The sequence below is a fragment of the Anoplophora glabripennis genome, unplaced genomic scaffold (assembly GCF_000390285.2).
Source record: "Anoplophora glabripennis isolate ALB-LARVAE unplaced genomic scaffold, Agla_2.0 scaffold1246, whole genome shotgun sequence".
NCBI lineage: Eukaryota > Metazoa > Arthropoda > Insecta > Coleoptera > Cerambycidae > Anoplophora > Anoplophora glabripennis.
Window position 1 is genome coordinate 39,810 of NW_019417330.1, and position 20,653 is coordinate 60,462.

A 20,653-nucleotide genomic window follows, 5' to 3' on the forward strand; every position below is an offset into this window, starting at 1 on the left:
CAAGAAAGAGTAAATCTACATTTTCAGTTGGATGGATGTCCAATACACAATGCGAGACATGTAAGGGAGTGGCTTAACGAAAATTTCACCAGTCATTGGAGAGGCCGAAACAGTCCATTAATTCATTGGCCACCCCGATCTCCAGACCTTACCCCACTTGATTTTTTCTGTGGGGCTTCATTAAGTCCAAAGTTTATAAGACACGGTCAAAACCGGGAGGTATTGTGCACTAGAATAAGGGAAGCATGTGAGGAGATTAACGCGCATCAATTACGAAATGTTGTAAAAAATATAAAAAAACGTTATGAAAAATGTATAGAATTAAACGGAAGATTAGTAGAAGCTACAAAAATTTAAATTTAATGACGTGATTAGTGTAAATCAATTTGATAGACTCCTTTTTCATTTTTAAAAATGTAATTTTTTAATCATTACTTTTTTTTATCATTTGTTGTTTATATTAGAGTAATTGTTGATTATTTTGTGTATACTGGTTTTTATGATTCTTATTAATAATTAGTAAACCAGTGTTTGTTATTTAATTTTGTTTCCCTTTGGGTTCTATTCGGTTTTTATAAAAGAATAGGTTCACCGACAATGGCAAACACTGGTGATGCCGATATTGTCATAACTTTTTTAGAGGCAAACTTTTTTTCGCAAAAATTGGTACAAATGCATATGAGGGGTTCCTAAATCCAGTGGTGTAGTCAGATTTTTTATAAAAAAATCGCTAACAAAATTTTGCTATTTTTCACTTAAAAAAAAAATTCGTAGTAGGCCTTGAAAATAAAAATTTCGTCTTCAAATTTTGCATCAAGATAGAGCTTTTGGATCTTAAAAAAAAACCGGTTCAAATCGGTCCATAAACAACTTCTGTACGCGAGTATTTCCATTCTTAATGGGCCACCCTGTATATTTTTTAAATTTTTATGACATAAACGGTTGAATTATTTTTTCCTTCTTCTTCACAGCATGTTTGTGCCAAAGTTTCTCCAGTAATAACAACAAAATGGACACCAGAAATCCTAAAAAAATGCATGTTAATGCGTATGCCAATATAACACTGTAACTTTTTTATATCTGATTTAAATTTTAATTCGTCCAAAAAGTTGAAGAGCACTGATTTTAATTTATGAATGAATAATTATTGTTTTTTTTAAATGATCTAAAACACGAAAATAAACCAATCAAGAATTTCTTACTATTGGATATAAAATTTTATCAATAAAAGTTGTTCAGAGTAAATAATAATAGATGGGCATGGTCGGGTGAATTAGCTGCTATCTTTGGCTGCTGTTTTCATACCGGTGCAATATATAATACAATATAAAGATATTGTATCATGGGTGCAATGCCATCTGACCAAAATGTAATAAAAAAGTACTCAGAAAATAAAGAAAAATATCAAGAAATGGCAACAGAAATAGAAAGAATTTGGAAACAAAAACGAGTGCACGTCATTCTTTTTATTATTTCAACTACAGGTATTACACCTCACACGTTCAATAAACATCTCGCGCAAATCAATGAAGGTCAGAATATTCATACCATTGTGCAAAAGCAGTAATACATGTAATATAACACAATTTTTTTAAATCAAAAATAAACATCCAATGGACTTGGCTTTGGTCCGTCCACTAGTGAAAGCTGTGAAAAAAATTATAATGAAAATGATAATGGTAATGATAATAAAGCTCATATTCAAAATTTGGCTAAAATAAATATTTCTCAGAATAATCCATCACAATACCTATACAATTTTTTTTTATTTATAATCACTAGTACGCATATATTAACCTATTAATTTCAAATATAGAGCCAATTATTTAAACAATAAGATCAATATTGCATTAAAACACAACAATCTGTTTCACCGGCTTTAATTTATCACGAGGCTCTATTCAACCAATCAGCGATCGCATTATCTCGAGTGTAGACATAACGGTTTGCCATTATTCATTGTAAATGAGTCATTACTCATTAGCATTGGTAACACCAAGATTGATGGATTTTTCGTTACTAGTACCAGCCGTGCAATATTGGTTGCCTAAGCTTGGTCGTCACATGGCTTGTAAACGTTTATGAAGGCTCTGTATGTTATATATATTTTTCTTTTAAAACAATATTTTAGCTTTGAATTTATTTTTAAGCATTTGAGACTAATCTGAACAACTGTGAATAAAAAATTTTTTTAAAAATAACTAAAACAATTAGGTGCTATAAAATTTCTATATATTATTGTTGTATCCATTTTGTTGTTTTAGATGGTACTTCTGTACTTGACTGGTAACGGTGACAATAAATCTTTGGATAAAAAGTTTACTTATAAAAATGTTATAGTATTAAATGGAGCGTTGTATTTTGAATACAACTTACCAAAAAATAATACGAAAAAACTCCCCTGCATGTCATCCATATTAACTGTATGATTATTCACTTCAATGATGTGGCGATTTTTCCAACAACGGTCCTTTTTTGGTAAATAGTCTTGTAACCATTTTTGTATAAGTCCAACTTGATGTAGTTTTTTAATTCTACAATAATTGAGCAATATTTGTAATGGAATAGAAGGTATTAAGAATAAAAAATTCCAAAGTATTCGTTGAAAAGAAAATATAAAAAACGCAAAATGTGAAAAAAAAATAAATTGCTTACTCAGCGTTAATGGTTGGTAAGTAAGGTATATCTTGAGCAACAATTAGAGCCAATTGTTCATCAAAGAATTCATCTAAACCTAAAAAAATTTAGGCTGGTACATAACATATCACATATTTACAGGTACAGGGTGTCGCGCTTAAATGTGATACAAGCCTGTAACTTCTTTATTTTTTGGCCGATTTCAAAAATTTTTATTTTGGAATGTGGGGTAAAAAAACTCAATCTAATTGTGATACTGCTGTTTTTATTAATGCAAATCACGGCCAACTAGGACGCGTTTTCTTGATATCAAAACAGCTGATTGGTATTAGCGGTTTACAAAAAACAGATTACGTATTCTCATTCAGCATCCCTTAAAACGTCTTACCACCAAGTTTCATCAAAATCGATACATCTTCAGGCGAGCACTTTATGATGTCGCGAAATATAATACAAGCCTGTAACTTCTTTATTTTTTGGCCGATTTAAGAAATTTATGGAATATACGGTAAACAAAAATTCTATCCAACTGTGATACTGCTGTTTTTTATTAATGAAATACACGGTCAACTAGTGCTCGTCTGAAGATGTATCGAATTAGATGAAACTTGGTGATAAGACATTTTAAGAGATGCTGAATGAGAATACGTAATCTGTTTTATGGAAAAAAAGTGCTAATACCAATTAGCTGTTTTGACGTCAAAAAACGCGTTCTAGTTGGCCGTGAATTGCATTAATAAAAACAGCAGCATTACAATTAGATAGTTTTTTTACCCTACATTCTAAAAAAAAAATTGAAATCGGTCAAAAAATAAAGAAGCTACACTGCTACAGGCTTGTATCACGTTTAAGCGCGACACCCTCTAGCTAAGGAAAATGTTTATTGTTAAATTTTGATATTATTCAAATGTTGCTGTGTTAAAAATTCCAAAAAAGCAGTAATATTATTACTTTTTATTAAAAAAAAATGTCTAAAAAGTCACCTTATATGAAAAGATACATTTTATTAAGAAATATGTAATTAAGTTTTATAGCCATTACCAATTTTTTAAATTGTATGGGGTAATGAATAATACCTGTTATTTGAGGCTAAAACATTTCAATTTTTTGGAAACCAAATTTTCATATATTATTATTAATTAAATCAAAATAAATGGCCTAAATAACATTCATAAAAGGCTACTTGGGTAAATCTTACATATTCCAGTCGTAAATCTATTTAATAATGTTAAATGATGAATATATAAGCTTTTACAAAATATTTTTAATATAGTTTTACTAATATTGAGTAATTGTAATTGATATTCTACTTAACCATATAAATATATCTGTATTTTTATTTTGCCCATTGTTAATAGGTTATTTAATTCATTACCTACAGTTTAAAAATTTAAATACACTTGCTACCTGCAAAAAACCCAAGTAACTTGTTTGCAAGTAGGTGAAGCTAAATGCAAAGAAAATTTGCAAATATAAGTTTTTCGAAGAACAATTCGAAAAGAGGTTCATTAAGAGATATTCTTAAGTTATTTGTTTCTAAGTAATTAATAACTATTAGTGTGAAAAATCTGCTTTTTAAAAAAATTAAAAAAGTTTTGTGGTGTTATCACTTCGTTCGTTCGTCGGCGGCAAAGTGCGTCGGTGATCGGACTGGACTATTCGCTAACCGCGCGACAATATCCTTGACAGGAAAATGACCTCGGATGGAGCGGGCTCGAGCGGGATTATCGCTCTTTACCCACTTCATCACTGTAGGCCCGGACGCCTCGTAGAGGTTGGCCCTTTCCCCGGCATTGTGGACCGCCAGCGCGGCCGGATTCGATTAGTTCATGGGGCCTCCTCCTGTCCTGGCTGGGTTCGCTGACCGGTAGCTGTCCAGTGTCCACTCATTTTATATTCTAACTGCTGCAAGAGCTATGTGCGCAAGAGATTTCGCACTTGCGCCATGTGGGGTTAATTTAGAGTTAGATGTTGAAAGATGCAAATTGGGTTGCGGTACTATACATTTATTTAAATAAAATTGAAAAATAATAACTCGGGGTGTCTCACAATCCTGCCTGAAAATCACTTGTTTTTATTTAAAAAAATATATTTACTTTACTTAATTCAGTTGTTTGGAAAATTGATGTGCCTACAAAATTATTTTTTTTACTTTATAAAAACAGTTGGTGCACATTTCTGTTATCATTTGTTTTTATTTCCGCCAAACACTAAAAATCAACACCACTCTTTAACGTGTTTCTAAAAACGCAGAATTTAATGATAAACATTTTCTCCACGTTATATCTATGTTATGCCTGCCATTATGAGCTAAATTTCCAATTTGTTTAGCTTCACTGAAGAAATTCAACTAACCTAAAGCTAAGTTACATCTGTCCGTCTCTAAATATTGTTTTTTCATTATATACTGTAGCCTCATTTTCCAGTCAATAAATACGTGTTTCCCATTTTCAATTTGTTTAATTAAATTAGATATGTTATGTTCTTTCACAGCATCATCGTAAAGTGTTCTGAATCTTCTTTCTGTAGACGTCTGTAATTGCAAAAAAATATAAGAGTGTTTCCCTAGTCTATATAGTATAGTTTTCGTTTATTATATTACATAATATAAAAATATAATTAATACAAAACGGTCTAAAATATTTTGGAGTACACAAGGTGTTTTCTGTCAGCTTGACTTTCTTGACCCAACTTTCTTATTTCAAATGAAATATATTTTCTTCTTACATTAAATTCCTTTTTAGAAATGCTATACATTCATATATGACTTTCTATTTGACCTTTTTACAAGATCAAAGAAATTAATACATTTTTTAACTTCAAATTAATTGTGGTCAATTTATTGATGGCAATAAATAATAATAATTTATAAAGGAATTGTAAGGATAGGACTGACTAATTTTTCGGCATTTTCCTCCATTGACTTTTACGGTGTCACTACTACATTCGGTAATACCGTTCAGTGAGAAATACTATTTCGCATTCTACGCTAATACTAAAGCAAGAATCGATCTCTTTTACACTAAGTCGCAATTTTATGCTTACTTTTAATTGCATATCTAAAAAACTTCCTCGTCGGAAACTCCAAGTAACTGTATCTTTGTGACCAATTAGTTCGTCAATTGTAGTTATCGGTTGGTCTATTTTAGGAAAAGTTAGAAAAGCTACGAGATTTCCACAGTATGTGGTCGCTACAACTAATACTACTAACCACCATGATCCTACGATTATTCTGGCACTATCGGCATAAGGAAGATGCATACCACCTGAAAAATTGAAGAATATGTTGTATTAGAAATCATAGAACCTTACGAGTGATTAAATATTTTGAAATTGTATAATTTACATATTACGTTGCAATAAACTTTCAGAATTGATTTCCCTCAATAATAACTCAACAAAATTTTTATCCGAACGTGATTCCTAAGAGCTCTAGGATACTTTAAAGATTAGATGTGAAATAATTTTTTATCAAATATTCGAGAACTCAGGAAGATGTAGATTTTATACCTAGTACAGTACAGTTCCATCATACAGAGCCTTCAAGAATGTTTACAAGCCACGTGACCGACGGGCGTAGGCAACCCAACATTGCACGACTGGTACTGGTACAAAAATTCCCTAAATATTGGAATCACCAATATTAATGATTCCTTTACAATGAACCGTTACGCCTACGCTCGTGATAATGTCATCGCTAATTGGTTGAATTTTTCACGAGATTTTAATCAACCAATCAGCGATCGCATTATCTCGAGCGTAGGCGTAACGGTTTGTTACTGTTCATTGCAAAGGAATTGTTAATATTGCTGTCGCCAAGATATAGTCAATTTTTGTTACTAATACCAGTCGTGCACTGTTGGGTTGCCTACAACCGACGGTCACGGGGCTTGTAAACATTTATGAAGGCTCATTAGTTGTTAACTACATATTTTAATTTTGAATAAAATAAAAATTAACCAGCCTCTACGCCTCTTAAGGTTTTTCGTAGAATGGCACCGTTCACGAATAAACAAAGTCAGAACACCATGACAATAGTTTCTCTTTGTTAGGGTATTTTGCCACAACGTAAATTAAGAAATTAAAAAAAAGAAATAGCCAATAAACCTATGATTAGTCAGGGGTTATTTTTGAACAATTTGTTTTTCTGCTTATAAATTTAAACTAAAATAAAATACAACACTGCACTATACAAATTACAAATTCTATATTAAATCCAGTAAAAACAAATAGTTCACGCAGAAAGTCGTGAAATTTCTTACTTTACGATGAATACCTTCTAGTAAACCGATAAACTGAACTGACTAAAATAAATGTAACGGCGAAGACGCATTCGACCATTCTCGATTCGCCGAATTAACGTAGCAGTTTCTTTACCCGTTTATCATCCCTTGGCATATCACACCAAGTGTAAAGTACTAGACATATTTCAATTGTGTAGAAAATGATCAAGCACGTGTCTTCTGCGAAACCATTGGTTACGTTCTCATACAAAACCTGACTTCATATGTATCCCCTTTTCATTTCGTTTGTATTATGTTGTTGTTTTATTTATGTTGCGCAGCTGCTATGCTACTCTATCGCACCGAAAAGTACGCACAATACTTCTCTGTTGGCGCGTCTTCGCTAACTCCAATTTTTATAAAAGCTTCGCAACCGTGATTATTAACGATTTTTTTGCCAGCAACCTTATACCACCGTGTTTGCAATAAAATCTTTATTTCAAGATATATTTCAATAAGTACATATTGCTAGTATTAACTCATCTGTTTATACCTAATAACTCGGTAATATATCTTTTTATCTTTTTGTTTTTTTTTTGTGTATTCTGACTTGCCATAAATGTATTATTGTATATCAAATGGTCAAATAAAGCTATCTATCTATCTAGATAAAACAGAAAAATGTATGTGCAACCTAACTTTTGCATATTCCTTATGCTGTGTACACTCGATTGGTATTAACTTCGTTTTGTAAGCACGTCAGTGAAATATTGAAAAAATATTACAATAATTTTAATTAAGGGTAGCGCAACTCTTTCGCGATATATTCGTTAATATTATTCCATCACGCGCGCTCGCTATGGGACCTATAATAGCATAGGGGGTTAGGTGCACGGAAAGTGCCAGATAGTACAACAGCGTGATGTTATTTTCATAGCGCAACGCTCCAGCGGAAAGCGCCCAAGTGGGTGACGGACGATTCTAGTTCGGATCTTAGACTATTTAGGATTATTAGCTCCTGTTACATTATATTATTAGCCAATTTTTTTTATTAAATATTGCTGGATTTCAAAATTAGACTGAAATGTCATGTCCGTCCAATATTGTGGGAATAGTTTAGACAGGGATTACTACTCATCTCATACTTTAAACTGGCATCTTCTATGTAAAATCAAAGTTTCTCCTATGAAAGTTCTTTCAATTTCTTGTTTAAATCTTTGTGCAGAACATCTGCTTTCCAAGTTATTTCGTTTTATAGTAGATTGTTTTCAGTCTCGCTTAAATATTACATTTATACATTCTTCGAAAATTTGGTTGAAGAGATGTTGAAAAATTTTAAACAGTTAGATTGCTTGATGAATCTTAAATAGACTTCTCTTAAATAAATTTCCTATACTCTGACCTCGACTACTTTCCTCAAAACCTTGGACACTGCAGTGAAGAAGGAGAAAGATTCCATCAAGATATAAGTAAAAAGGAGTATCAATACCAAGGAAGATGACAGATTTCTGTTGATATCATCAACAAATCAGAATAGACAGAAAGAAAGAGAAACCCGCTGCATAGGTCATTCGAAAACCTCTGTAAATTTTTTCACTTCCATTTATATGATTTTTGCCATTTTCAGATATTTTTTTGCGTTTTTTTTTGCAAAATATGTGGGGGATGCGGCAAATAGGCTTCACACTCGAATTCAGCGTATCATACATACATAAGATCAAGGTCAGAAAACTTTTTTGCGCTGACTAACGTTATCTTTGGCGATTATTAACTATTTTTGGTGATTTTTCGCTGTTATTTTGAAATTTTTGCAAAACCTGGGGAGATGCAGCTTCAGATTTCGATTCAACACATCAAAATACATAAGAAACCCACTTGATCAAGTTCAGAATAAATAATTTCGAATTTTTTTGGGCTCACTAAAGTGACTTTCGGCGATTTTTCACTTTTTTGTCAATTACCCAAAATTTTGAGGGTGTTTGAGCTAAAAACATCAGATTCGGATTCAGCAAGTCAAAATACATAAAGCCTATTGGGTCAAATCAAAGGTACATACCACTTTTTATTTTGTGTGCCGGTGTAATTAACTATTAATATACGAGGAGAACACTTTACTTGTGCAAGTGGAATGTTTGCTTAACTATCGTCGTTTAGGTGTACTTAATAGACCTTTTTAGTAGTCGCATACGTCAAATAATAGGCAACCCCATAGTATACATTGTCATGAAGAATTTCCCAATATTTTTACTAGATCGATTTTCGGCCTTATGTAAATACTTTGGACATGTGTCAAAAAATTGTCTTGTTTGTCATGAATATCGCGACATTCTGGCAATATTAGAAATATTTAAGAAGTTTCAAACTCCAAGTGACAAACTAATACAATTATAGAATTTATATGTATATTTAAATTTAACAATATTGACTTTTATAGTAATTAATAAGTTAAAATTATATCAATGTTACTGAGCATGTACATTAAAGATAATTTCATGTAAGCGAAATAGCCTCACAACAGGATATCATTCAAGAAAGGTTTGGTTGTGTTCAGAGTACGTCTATAATAAACCACTCGAAGAAAAAAACAGTCGATAAACACACTGACACGGTACGACATCAAGAATAACAATAAAAATAATTAGTAGGTACGTCCCGGTACGTGCGAGAGATTTTCTTTATATGTAACCGTTGCTATAGATGTATGTTAATAATATATGATTAACAGAAGTTTGCGGTGTGTTATTGATTGTTTTTGGGATACCCAGGCGGTGGTCCCAACTAGCCCACTGCATCGTATATCACAGATTTGACAACATAGAGAAAGCAGTGGAAGAGATTACCATTGTAAGGAAATAAGTAGAAGATATAAAGAAAGAATTTGAGAATATTAAAAGAAGGCATGACTCCGTGATAGAAACTGTGAAAATTAAGCAGTCTGACTACGGTTAGGCAAAAATTCAACCATCAGTTTATGATGGTAAATCTTCTTAGCAAACTTACATGAAACAGTTTGATGCCGCAGCGAAAGTTAATAACTGGACAATCCTAGTAGTGTCATTGAAAGGTGAGGCCTTAGAAGTTTTACAAATATTAGGCGAAAGACACAACAATTATGATGACCTAGACCTAGTGCAACACTGATTTGGTGACAAAGACTTACTGAGGTTTACCAAACGTAGCTGGAAAGTAGGACCCAAAGGACAAACGAGAGTTTACAACAGTATGAGGCGGATGTAGGTCGTTTAGCTCACCTAGCATATCCAACAGCCCCGCATGACTTTATGGAGCAGCTAATAGTTCTAGTATTTATTGACGGTGTTCGAGACTACGAAACGCATGATTGGCAAGTTGACATCAAACCGTAACGTCTGGCGATCTACTAACTCTAATTAAAACTGTATTACAGGGTGTGGAAAAGTTCTTTCAATTTACTGAGATATTTTAACAATGTAGGTACTATGCTGAATCCACAAGACTAAACGAATAATAACTTTACTACTATAAATGCAAACTAAACCACTTAAATGTCGGATTACCTCTAATAAATTGTTTTAATTTATTTTCCTTTAGAATCATTTAGAAATATAATAAAGAAAAATAATGTCCGATAGTGGATGCATTTTTATTTTAATATTTAATATCGGTTTCTAAGAAACTTAATCAAGATTTACATTTCTTATGTGTAAATAGTAGAATTATGTAGGTATGTTATTTAATAAAACTAGACTCTACACCAACAGGTATTCGAATATATTAAACATATATTATGAAAACTGGTTTTTATTTCCATGTAATAATTACGTTTTATACTAATATGAAATTAATCAAGTATTTACATACCTACTTACTTAACACAATTGCACATATTGAATTACTAAATTTAAGTATCAACATTGTTAACAGTAGTACCTAATTCTAATGATAGTTTTTAATAATAGGGTGTGGTTTTAAAAAATTGGGTATATTAAAGTTAGAGATGAAAAACTAAATTTAACACACACTACATTTAAGTGATAGGTATAATAAATCTTATTATTATATTAAGTATCGAAACAAGAATTGCTTTAACGCAGTTTAAGAAATTCCTGCCCCAAAAATATTTTTGTCCTTGAAATCATTAAACTTGTTTTTAAATTTTTACTACGAGTTTTCACATTGACTGAAATATTGTAATAAGACTTCCAACTATACGGGAAAAAACGTATATCACCGACGGACCCGAAAATATGCGCTATTGTTATCCGTCTGTAATCCGGTCGGAAAGGGTGTAAGGCAATGGGCCGCATGTATATTTTGGTTAGTGAATTGGCTACATAAATGTAGATCCATTGATTTGCAGTGGCGAGTCGTTAATAATAATAGTGTAGTAACACTTTATAGGTACAAGAAAATACTCATTGGAAGATTTTTTTTCTAATTTGTGCCCGTAAACAATGCAAACATGATCATTACAATACATTTTGTTAATTATAAAATAATTGCAAAATGTATATCTACTTACAGCATATTTATCCGTTTTCCTTAATTATTTTTAAATCGGCTAAAGATAAAAATGTCAAAATTTGTACACAACATGAACTGTGACTTAACAAAAACGTGCAAATCAATTTATTCCCAATAGCAGTGGCGTGGATATGGGTAGTTTGAGGAATATAATTGAATGAAAAATATGTTAAAAGTCAAAATTTCCTAAACATCCTAAGAGCTTTGGTAAGAAAAAAAGTATACTAGTTGAAAAGAGAGAGCATGTACATTTTTCAAGAAAAAGAAGCTCTTTGCTTATAGAAAACGACAGATAAAAAATATGAACATGAAAGGTAAGTTACTATGGTTTCATTTTAATTTTGCTTTCATGAATTTCCTAAAATAAAAATCTAAAAGATTGAGGTCGGCGTGACCTGGCATACCAATTTACAGCTGCATCTTACCCACGTCCAGTCCATCGTACAGCAAACTGATTATTAAGGAACTGCCGCACAGTTTGAGTGTAATATGGTGCTGCACCATCGTGCATAAACTATAGATCTTTTCTAATATTCTGACAAAGCTTGATCTAAGAAAAATTATTGAACACCATTTAAACGTGGCGGCAGCTCAACAGGTGACGATTATCGATAATTCCAGCCCATAAATTAATAACAAATTGATGTTAAGAAAAGTACACCTTTGAATTATCGTCCCTCCATTCATGACTGTCGTGAAGATGTATTACTCCATATTTTTTTTTTGTAAAACACGATTCGTCAGTAAATAGGACTGTGTTGTAGAAGTCATTATTTTTGTTTCGTTTATTTATGAATTTCTTTACAAAAATGTAGTTTAGCATTGTTATTCTATGATCTATGGATCCTAGAAAAACATTTAATTCGGCAACACTTCTGTCTGGATTTTCTTCAACGATAGTTCCTTTTTCTAGAAATTTTCGATCAATTGCAGCGAAAATAGGGTACATCCTATCGATTTCCGACTTTTTAATAGAAATGCAATAATGCAATTTGTAAAATTTATACACAAAAATGCTTCCAATTACCCGATTTTTCCTATTGGACTTTTATTTTTCTCAAACATCATGTATGTACACAATAAAAGTTTCATTCTATCTGAGAGGAAACATCTGTTAGGCAGTTACCAAGGCTTACAAATGGACAACTTAGAAAATTAATTAGTAAAAAACTTTTCAAAATACCTACCTATTTAGTATGCTGTTAAAAATATAGACTAAAATATACAAATTGACATATTTAGTGGTTTTCATAATTCTTATTTTACGTTTTACCTTGTTGTAATAAGGCTCCATACATGTACCAAATACAATTCTGAACAGACGACAAACCTCCTTTCATAGATATGCCTTTATATTCATACACTGGACTAAAGCGATGTATATAATATAAAATCGGTCCCATTGATATTATAGCTGCTGATAAACATAACCATGTCTAAAAAGATTGGAGTTATTATAATTCATGTGCTTTCATCGAATTTACCACCTTATTTCAAAATATACAGGGTGTCCGGTAAGTACCTCCTAATCTCTAGGGAGTGTATAGGGGAGGTCAAAATAAAACTAGTCCTTCCTATAATTTTTTTTCCTAATGTGCCCCCTAACGGAGTTATGGGGGGTCAAAGGGGTACCTAGAAATTAACGTTTAGGGTTATAACTTTGAAACCACCCTGTATATTTTAATAAAATTTTCGTACGTTGTATTACACATGGAGCTCTACGATTTGATGCTAAAATCAACTTTTTGCTATTATCAGGTGTCCAGAAACGGACTGGCCCTATCACAATTTTTCTCAAAATTTTGACAGAAGTAATTTTATCAAACTGAAAATATTATTATTAGATACTCTGAAGGTTTTTCTTTAAAAATGGTACTCTTTATTTATTTCGAAAAAATGAACGGTTTGCGAGATAAATCGGTTTTGAAAAAAATTGGTAACAAAAACAACAATTAAAATTTATTTTTTTTACATATTATTTCATGCATTTAATTTCTTTAACTTTATCAAGTCCAGAAATCTTTGAACGGGTTGGCTATACTTTATGAGCAAGTAGTGACCAATTAAAAATAACATTTGAAAAATAACTTACTTACAAGACATGCAACAAAGAACATTCAACAATGAACAAAGGTACCTAAATGTTACTTCGGTAGATGTTCAAAATGAGCACCCCGTACTTCAATGCACTTTCTAATCCTACGAATGTTTTCCCGGTGCACTTGAAATAATATTCCGTGATTATTGCGGAGATGGTCACAGTTCTGTGTTAGCCTCAGCAGAAGTTCCTCTCTACTATTTACGGGTGTTGAATAAACGTTATTTTTTAAATGACCCCACAGAAAAAAGTCTAATGGGTTTAGGTCGGGCGACCTAGGTGGCCATAATACAGGTCCGCCTCGACCTATCCATCGATCACCAAAAACATTCGTCAGATGTTGACGTACTAAACGATCAAAGTGGGGTGGTGCACCGTCATGCATGTACCACATTTCAGTTCTTATTTGAAGGGGCACTTCTTCTAACAAAATATTTAGATTTTCCTCTAAAAATTGCAAATAAAGAGCACCATTAAGTCTTTGCTCCAGAATAAATGGACCAATCAAATGATTCCCGATAATGCCAGCCCACACATTCACCATAAACCTTTGTTGGTAGCGAGTTTGAACTAAAGCGTGAGGGTTTTCTTCATCCCAGACATGTAGATTATGCGAATTAATTATGCCGTCTCTTGTAAAACCTGCTTCATCGGTGAACAAAATAGATGTACCAAAATTATGATTCCGAATATGATGCTGTAAAAACCAATTGGCGTATTGAAGTCTTTTTGGATAATCATCTGGAGACATAGCATGTACTTTTTGGATGTGGTACGGGTAAAGCAATTGTTCTTTCAGAGTTTCATGTACAGCCCATTTTGTAACATTGTTTTGCGCCGCAAGCTTCCTTATGCTATTTGAAGGATTATTAGCAACGTCTTCCAATATTTGTTCCTCTACATGAGGGTCTCGTACTCTCCTCGGGGCTCCTGCTCCACCACGGCGTGGCAAAAAGCTTCCTAAATAAAGGATTCGGAAGAAATTAGTTTCACTAACGTTTTTCACTATTTTTTTTTACCTGTTTCTCTTAAACTACGATCAACTCTTTCAAAAGTTTTTGGACTCGGCAAATGTCGACCCGGAAACCTTTCCTCATAAAGTCTTCTTGCCTCCACGGAGTTGCATAATGCTTCCCCATAAATTAGGTGCATATCAGCATATTCTGCACAGGAATATTCTTCCATTTTTAAATGTTATTTCTAACGGCTTAAAACGAATACCACAATAAAATTGAATTTTTATTCTGTCACGCGCCTTTGACAAGTACTTTAAAATCAACAGGGTCTAACAACGAAAACAATAGAAAAGAACTCCATGGAGACAAGAGCAATAATAATTTGTAGATGTATTTTGGTCATAGATGTTGATTTTACAAGAAACGGCATTATTCATTCCCTTAATTCACCACCAGTAAATGTTTATGGTGAATCTGTAGGCTGGCACTAGCGGGAATGATTTTATTGTAAAAAAATAAATTTTAATTGTTGTTGTATTTGTTACCAATTTTTTTCAAAACCGATTTATCTCGCAAACCGTTCATTTTTTCGAAATAAATAAAGAGTACCATTTTTAAAGAAAAACCTTCAGAGTATCTAATAATAATATTTTCAGTTTGATAAAATTACTTCTGTCAAAATTTTGAGAAAAATTGTGATAGGGCCAGTCCGTTTCTGGACACCTGATAATAGCAAAAAGTTGATTTTAGCATCAAATCGTAGAGCTCCATGTGTAATACAACGTACGAAAATTTTATTAAAATATACAGGGTGGTTTCAAAGTTATAACCCTAAACGTTAATTTCTAGGTACCCCTTTGACCCCCCATAACTCCGTTAGGGGGCACATTAGGAAAAAAAATTATAGGAAGGACTAGTTTTATTTTGACCTCCCCTATACACTCCCTAGAGATTAGGAGGTACTTACCGGACACCCTGTATAAAATGATGGAATTTTAATATAAATAATAATAATAAAAACCAGTGAACCAAAAGAAGAATCTTAGAATAATTATTAGATATATCAATAACTTTGTTCCTAGTGCATTAATATCAGTTTCCAACAGTCAGACGCTATCGCATCTGATATGAAACTATAAATTTCGAACTTTATGTAAGTATTAGGTATATCGAAATGTGCATGCGTCTGACTGTTGGAAATTGTTTTGGGTTGCTCTAGGAACAAAGCTAATATACAGGTTATTTATAGGGAAATGGTATTTCATACTAATACGGTAAATGACACTTAGGAAACTAGAGGAAAAAAATATGTAAATATATCAAATATATGTTTTTTAAATTAAATCAAGAGATATTAAATGATATCTTAAAAAGCTGCAAGATGCCAAAAAAACATTTTTTAAATAACTTTAAAACACCTGATCGGTTCCAAGTAAAACGTTATACAGATATGCAGATTATTGCTTTTCTCCTAATTTATAATTACCTATATGGAAGTTATTGAGTGTTTTCTTATCTTAAAAGAACTGTCCGTGGCAATTTTGGTAAAATATTTTTCCGGAAGGACACAGAAATGTCATTTTAAGCAAAAGGTTTAGACATGGGCTCGAGAGGGTTTACCAAAAAATTTAAAGGGTGATAGAGGTGCACTGTGAAAACACCTTTTTTTAATAACTTCAAAACGGCTGATCAGATCCTAATAAAACTCAGCACTGATCTTTATATTATCAATATCAGTATGTTAATGGAGCAATAGTGGCGGAAGTATAGGGGTTAACTGAGAATTTGTTTAGGCGAAACAATTAATTTTTTTGGATTCAATTGCCATCGTGGTCGCGTTTGTTAGAGAACACACTTGAGTTATGGCGACTGCATGCGATCTTATTTTACCAATAGTAATAAGTACTTGCAGTTTTGTTGGATGAAAAGCGACTACCTACTTCATCAACGAAGTTAGAAAGCTAATTTAAATAGCGTATTTTATAAATTTGGTCTATCGCATCTATTTAAACTTTAACACACACATTTTTATAATCAGGGTGCGAAAGATCGAAGAGTACTGGACGTTTTTTAATAGTTTTAATAATAATTTAATTTCTCTGTAAATTCTATTCTCATATTGATGCCATCAGGCATAACCTGCTGCATTCTGAACACCAACAAATTATATCGCCACTTAATCAGTTTGTCACTATATTTAAATATGGTATATGGCTTTATTGTTTTTCAAAATATTCTCTATGGATATCAATACACTTTTTCATGCGCTTGAATCAATTTTCAAAGCACTTTTTCCATTCCGATTGAGATGCCTCCAAAACTGCATTTCGAACGCATCAATCGCTCTTCAGGCGTCGAAAAACGTTAATATCGTAATTTATTTTTGATGAGCGAGAATTAAAAAAGTCATTGGGTTAAAAAAAATGCGCTGTACTGCGGATGACACATCAATTTGATTTTTTCAGTTCTCAAAAAGTCTTGTTTAAGCCGATGTGCGAGAGCTCGCATTGTCCTGGTGGAGAATTATGGGTCTTCAACGGTTAGTTTCCCTTATTTTTCCGAAGATTTCTGGCAAACAAATAGTTCTGTACAGTTATCACATGTCCGATTTTTCCGAAAAAGCAGGCGACCATTTGCTTAGAAGTGTTTCATGAACGAACACCTGTTGGATTTGACTCATCCCATACAGTCGACTAGTGTTTACTTTCCGGCTCATACACATAGATCCATGATTCGTTACCTGTTACGATGCCACAGACGTGTTTTGAAGCACCATCACATTTCTTGTGTATTTCTTTCGACCAATCAGCACGAGCATTTTTTTGAATGTTTGTCAAATTATGTGGGATTCAACGCAAACAAATTTTTTTGCTAGCCTAATATTCATGCAATATTGATTGTATGCTGGTCTGACTAATGTCCAAAGATGCTTCAATCTCAAGATAACTCACATGACGTTCTTGCAATATCTCAGTTGCAGCATCATTGTTTTCTGGACGACCGATTCTGGACAACCTTTACGAAATTCGACAGTGGGCGAACCACGGCCACGATTGAATTCCGTATACCACCGATATACAGGGTGATTTTGAATAGAGTAGCAGAAACGCTACCAATGCATCTAGATAAAAAAAATAAGGCGAATGAACTAAATATACCTTAGACAAAAGTTGCACTCCTGAGGCATTACAGGGTCTTGAATGTTGTAGAGTCAACCAATATTTCCTTCAATTTATCTTGAAAGATGTGGCGTAAATCATTTATATTTGGGGCAGACATTTGTCCAGTGCGGATACATACTTTCTATTAATATTGTTTAAATATATCCACCAGAGGCGCTGCTGCCGACTACATGCAACATATTACTCCAAACAAACTTCGGAAATTTTACAGCGCCAATGGTTGCAGTAACAAACACATCAACACACCATTCTGTAATAGCAAAAAAAAAAACGCCTTTCTCGTAAAGTAATTTTAATAAATTTATTTAGGAGTATTCTTTATGTAACAAATAAAATTATTTTAAGTGTATAATTTAAGTAATAATATCTAATTTAATACTACCTACTGTAATCTCGAATGTAATACTACAACATAACGTTATTTTAAAGTAAAAAATTTTATAAAGAATATTTTGAAAGTAGTTCCCACTTTCCTTTGAACACAATCTAACACGATTTGTTTGAGGATTTCCTGCTTAAATTGATAAGTATGGGAATACTTCGCCAACAAATTTGCTGAGTAAACAATTTGCTATTTTTGTGCTGATGTGTCAGTGTCATCAACGGTTTCAAATAATAGTTGTTTATTGATTCATGATAACCTTTTACGCCCTTTTCACCACCAGCCGGTTCAAGAATTAACTGCAAATGATTTACCTGCAAGGATTGTTTTTTGCCAGTGGTATCTTAACATGTCCAGACACGACTTAAATTTTTTATCTCATATTTTGATCACCGATGAGGCATGTTTTCAAAGACATGGCTTAGTTAACCATCGTAATAGTCATACATGGTCTGATGAAAACCCCTATGAAATATGTCCATCAAAATTTCAGCACAATTTTAGTGTAAATGTATGGTCAGGAATTGCTGGAGATGCTCTAATAGGTCCATTTATTCTTCCCCGTCGACTGACAGCTCTTGAATATCTTCGATTTTTAAATGAAAATCTCCCAATATTATTGGAGGATATACCACTAGGTGTACGACAAGTTATGTGGTACATGCATGACGGGGCTCCGGCACATAGTACCTTAGCTGTCAGGCAATGGTTGAATTTAAATTTTCCGGGACGTTGGATAGGTCGTGGTGTCGATGCACCCGTTAGTTGGCCTGCCCGTTCACCGGACATTACCCCACTTGATTATTTCTTATGGGGACAACTGAAAAGTCTTGTTTATGCTACTCCTGTTAATACTGTTGAAGAATTGCGGCAAAAATCTTTCTCGCAGTTGACGATATTCGTAACAACCCAGAAATATTTGCAAGAGTACATCATAATTTTAATCGTCACGTTAGATTGTGTTTACAGAAAAATGGGAACTACTTTGAAAATATTCTTTAGAAACTTTTTACTTTAAAATAACGTTATGTTCCTTAGTATTACATTCGAGATTACATTAGGTAGTTTTAAATTAAAATTTATTAATTAAATTAGACACTTGATTTGTTACATAACGAATACTTACTGTTCCTTCAAAATAAATTTTATTAAAATTACTTTACCAGAAAAGCGTTTTCCTTTAGCTGTTAATGAGTGGTGTGTTGATGTTTTTGTATTACTGCAACCTGACTGCAACCATTGGCGCTGTAAAATTTCCGAAGTTTGTTTTTCGTAAATTATCTAAAAAAAAACTATCGCGTTTATCAAAATAATGCAAGAGAGAAAAAATTTTTGTTTTTAGTTGTTACGTCCGAAAATGCAAATAAGATATGTATTTTCATACAGGGTGAAAAATTCTTTGGAGTAATATGTTGCATGTAGTCGACAGCAGCGCCTCTGGTGGGTATATTTAAACAATATTAATAGAAAGTATGTGTCCGCACTGGACAAATGTCTGTACCAAATATAAATTATTTACGCCACATCGTTCAAGATAAATTGAAGGAAATATTGGTTGGCTCTACAACATTCAAGACCCTGTAATGCCTCAGGAGTGCAACTTTTGTCTAAGGTATATTTAGTTCATTCGCCTTTCATCTAGTTGCACTGGTAGCGTTTGTGCTACTCTATTCAAAATCATCCTGTATAGTACTGTTTGATACTGCTTCATCGCCAAAAGTCGAAAGTTCATCGATACACTGGTGATAATCCACGCCGGAAGTTGTAAAAAACTATCTCACGGAGTTGTTGACGATTTAATTCTATTTTTTGGGTCACTGTAAACAATGTAAATAGCGCCTGTATGCTAAAACATTATGTACAGTAGTGTAGTAGCAAGTATACCGACAAAAGGTAGGGGCATGTAGGGGAACTCAACATATGGTAAAAAGGCAATTTACCTTTATACTAAGTTGCACCCTTGAAAAGTTATAGGTCTTGAAAGTGGGGTATCAAATTTGGAAAAAAACAATATCTCAGTTATACTTGAACTTAGAAAAACCAAATTTGGATTTAAACGTCAAACTTGACGATCAGGAAAAAAAGTAATTTAATTTTAGTAATTGTACAGAAGACGTATTGAAGAATATCGGAGAAGATTTCCAAAACGTGTAATCCCCCATAGAGAAACATTTTCCAATGTTGAAAAACAAACTCGAGAAACAGGCAAGTTTTTCAGTAACACTTGAGAACGTGCTATTGAAATGAGGGCACAAGACGAATAACTTTGAATACAGTCCAAGATGACTGACATATTTGTACTAAAATTCTATCTCGCCAAATTACACACATCTTCAAAAGCCTTGGCCCCCCTTAATAACTTTTAAGTTTTCCAATATCAAGTGGCCACTTTTTGTGTATGATTTCTTTAGTATCTTAACATACAAGAAAAAATTAAATCGTAGCAAAAAATTATTTTTTCCTCAGAAATATGCTGATTTCTATGAAGAAATCAGTGTGAGACTGACATTGAGTAGTAAATTGTCAATTAAAGTTTGTACAAAACGCCAGGTAATCCGATTTCTCAGTTTGACCGGGCAAGAATAGTGGCCTTACATCAAGAGTGATTATTAAATTATCATTGCTCGTCGTCTGAACATGCCACGGACGTCGGTGAAGCGCATTGCGATCCT

General features: G+C 32.9%; 1 protein-coding gene across 2 annotated transcripts in view; it reads right to left on the reverse strand.

Annotated features, from left to right (window-relative positions):
* Window positions 1-916: 916 nt before the first annotated feature.
* LOC108915288 (ionotropic receptor 93a) overlaps window positions 917-20,653 on the reverse strand; it is a 38,620-nt gene continuing 18,883 nt past the window's right edge. Inside the window, exons 9-14 of one of the 2 annotated variants that reach the window (XM_018721276.2) lie at window positions 12,637-12,799; window positions 5,683-5,903; window positions 4,993-5,170; window positions 2,656-2,734; window positions 2,377-2,534; window positions 917-1,025 (exon numbers count right to left, since the gene is read on the reverse strand). In XM_018721276.2, coding sequence (XP_018576792.1) covers window positions 928-1,025; window positions 2,377-2,534; window positions 2,656-2,734; window positions 4,993-5,170; window positions 5,683-5,903; window positions 12,637-12,799 — 897 coding nt within the window. In that variant the 3' untranslated portion in view covers window positions 917-927. Of the gene's footprint in view, window positions 2,305-2,376; window positions 2,535-2,655; window positions 2,735-4,992; window positions 5,171-5,682; window positions 5,904-12,636; window positions 12,800-20,653 lie in introns of both variants that reach the window. The other variant, XM_018721277.2, reaches the window with a different exon arrangement.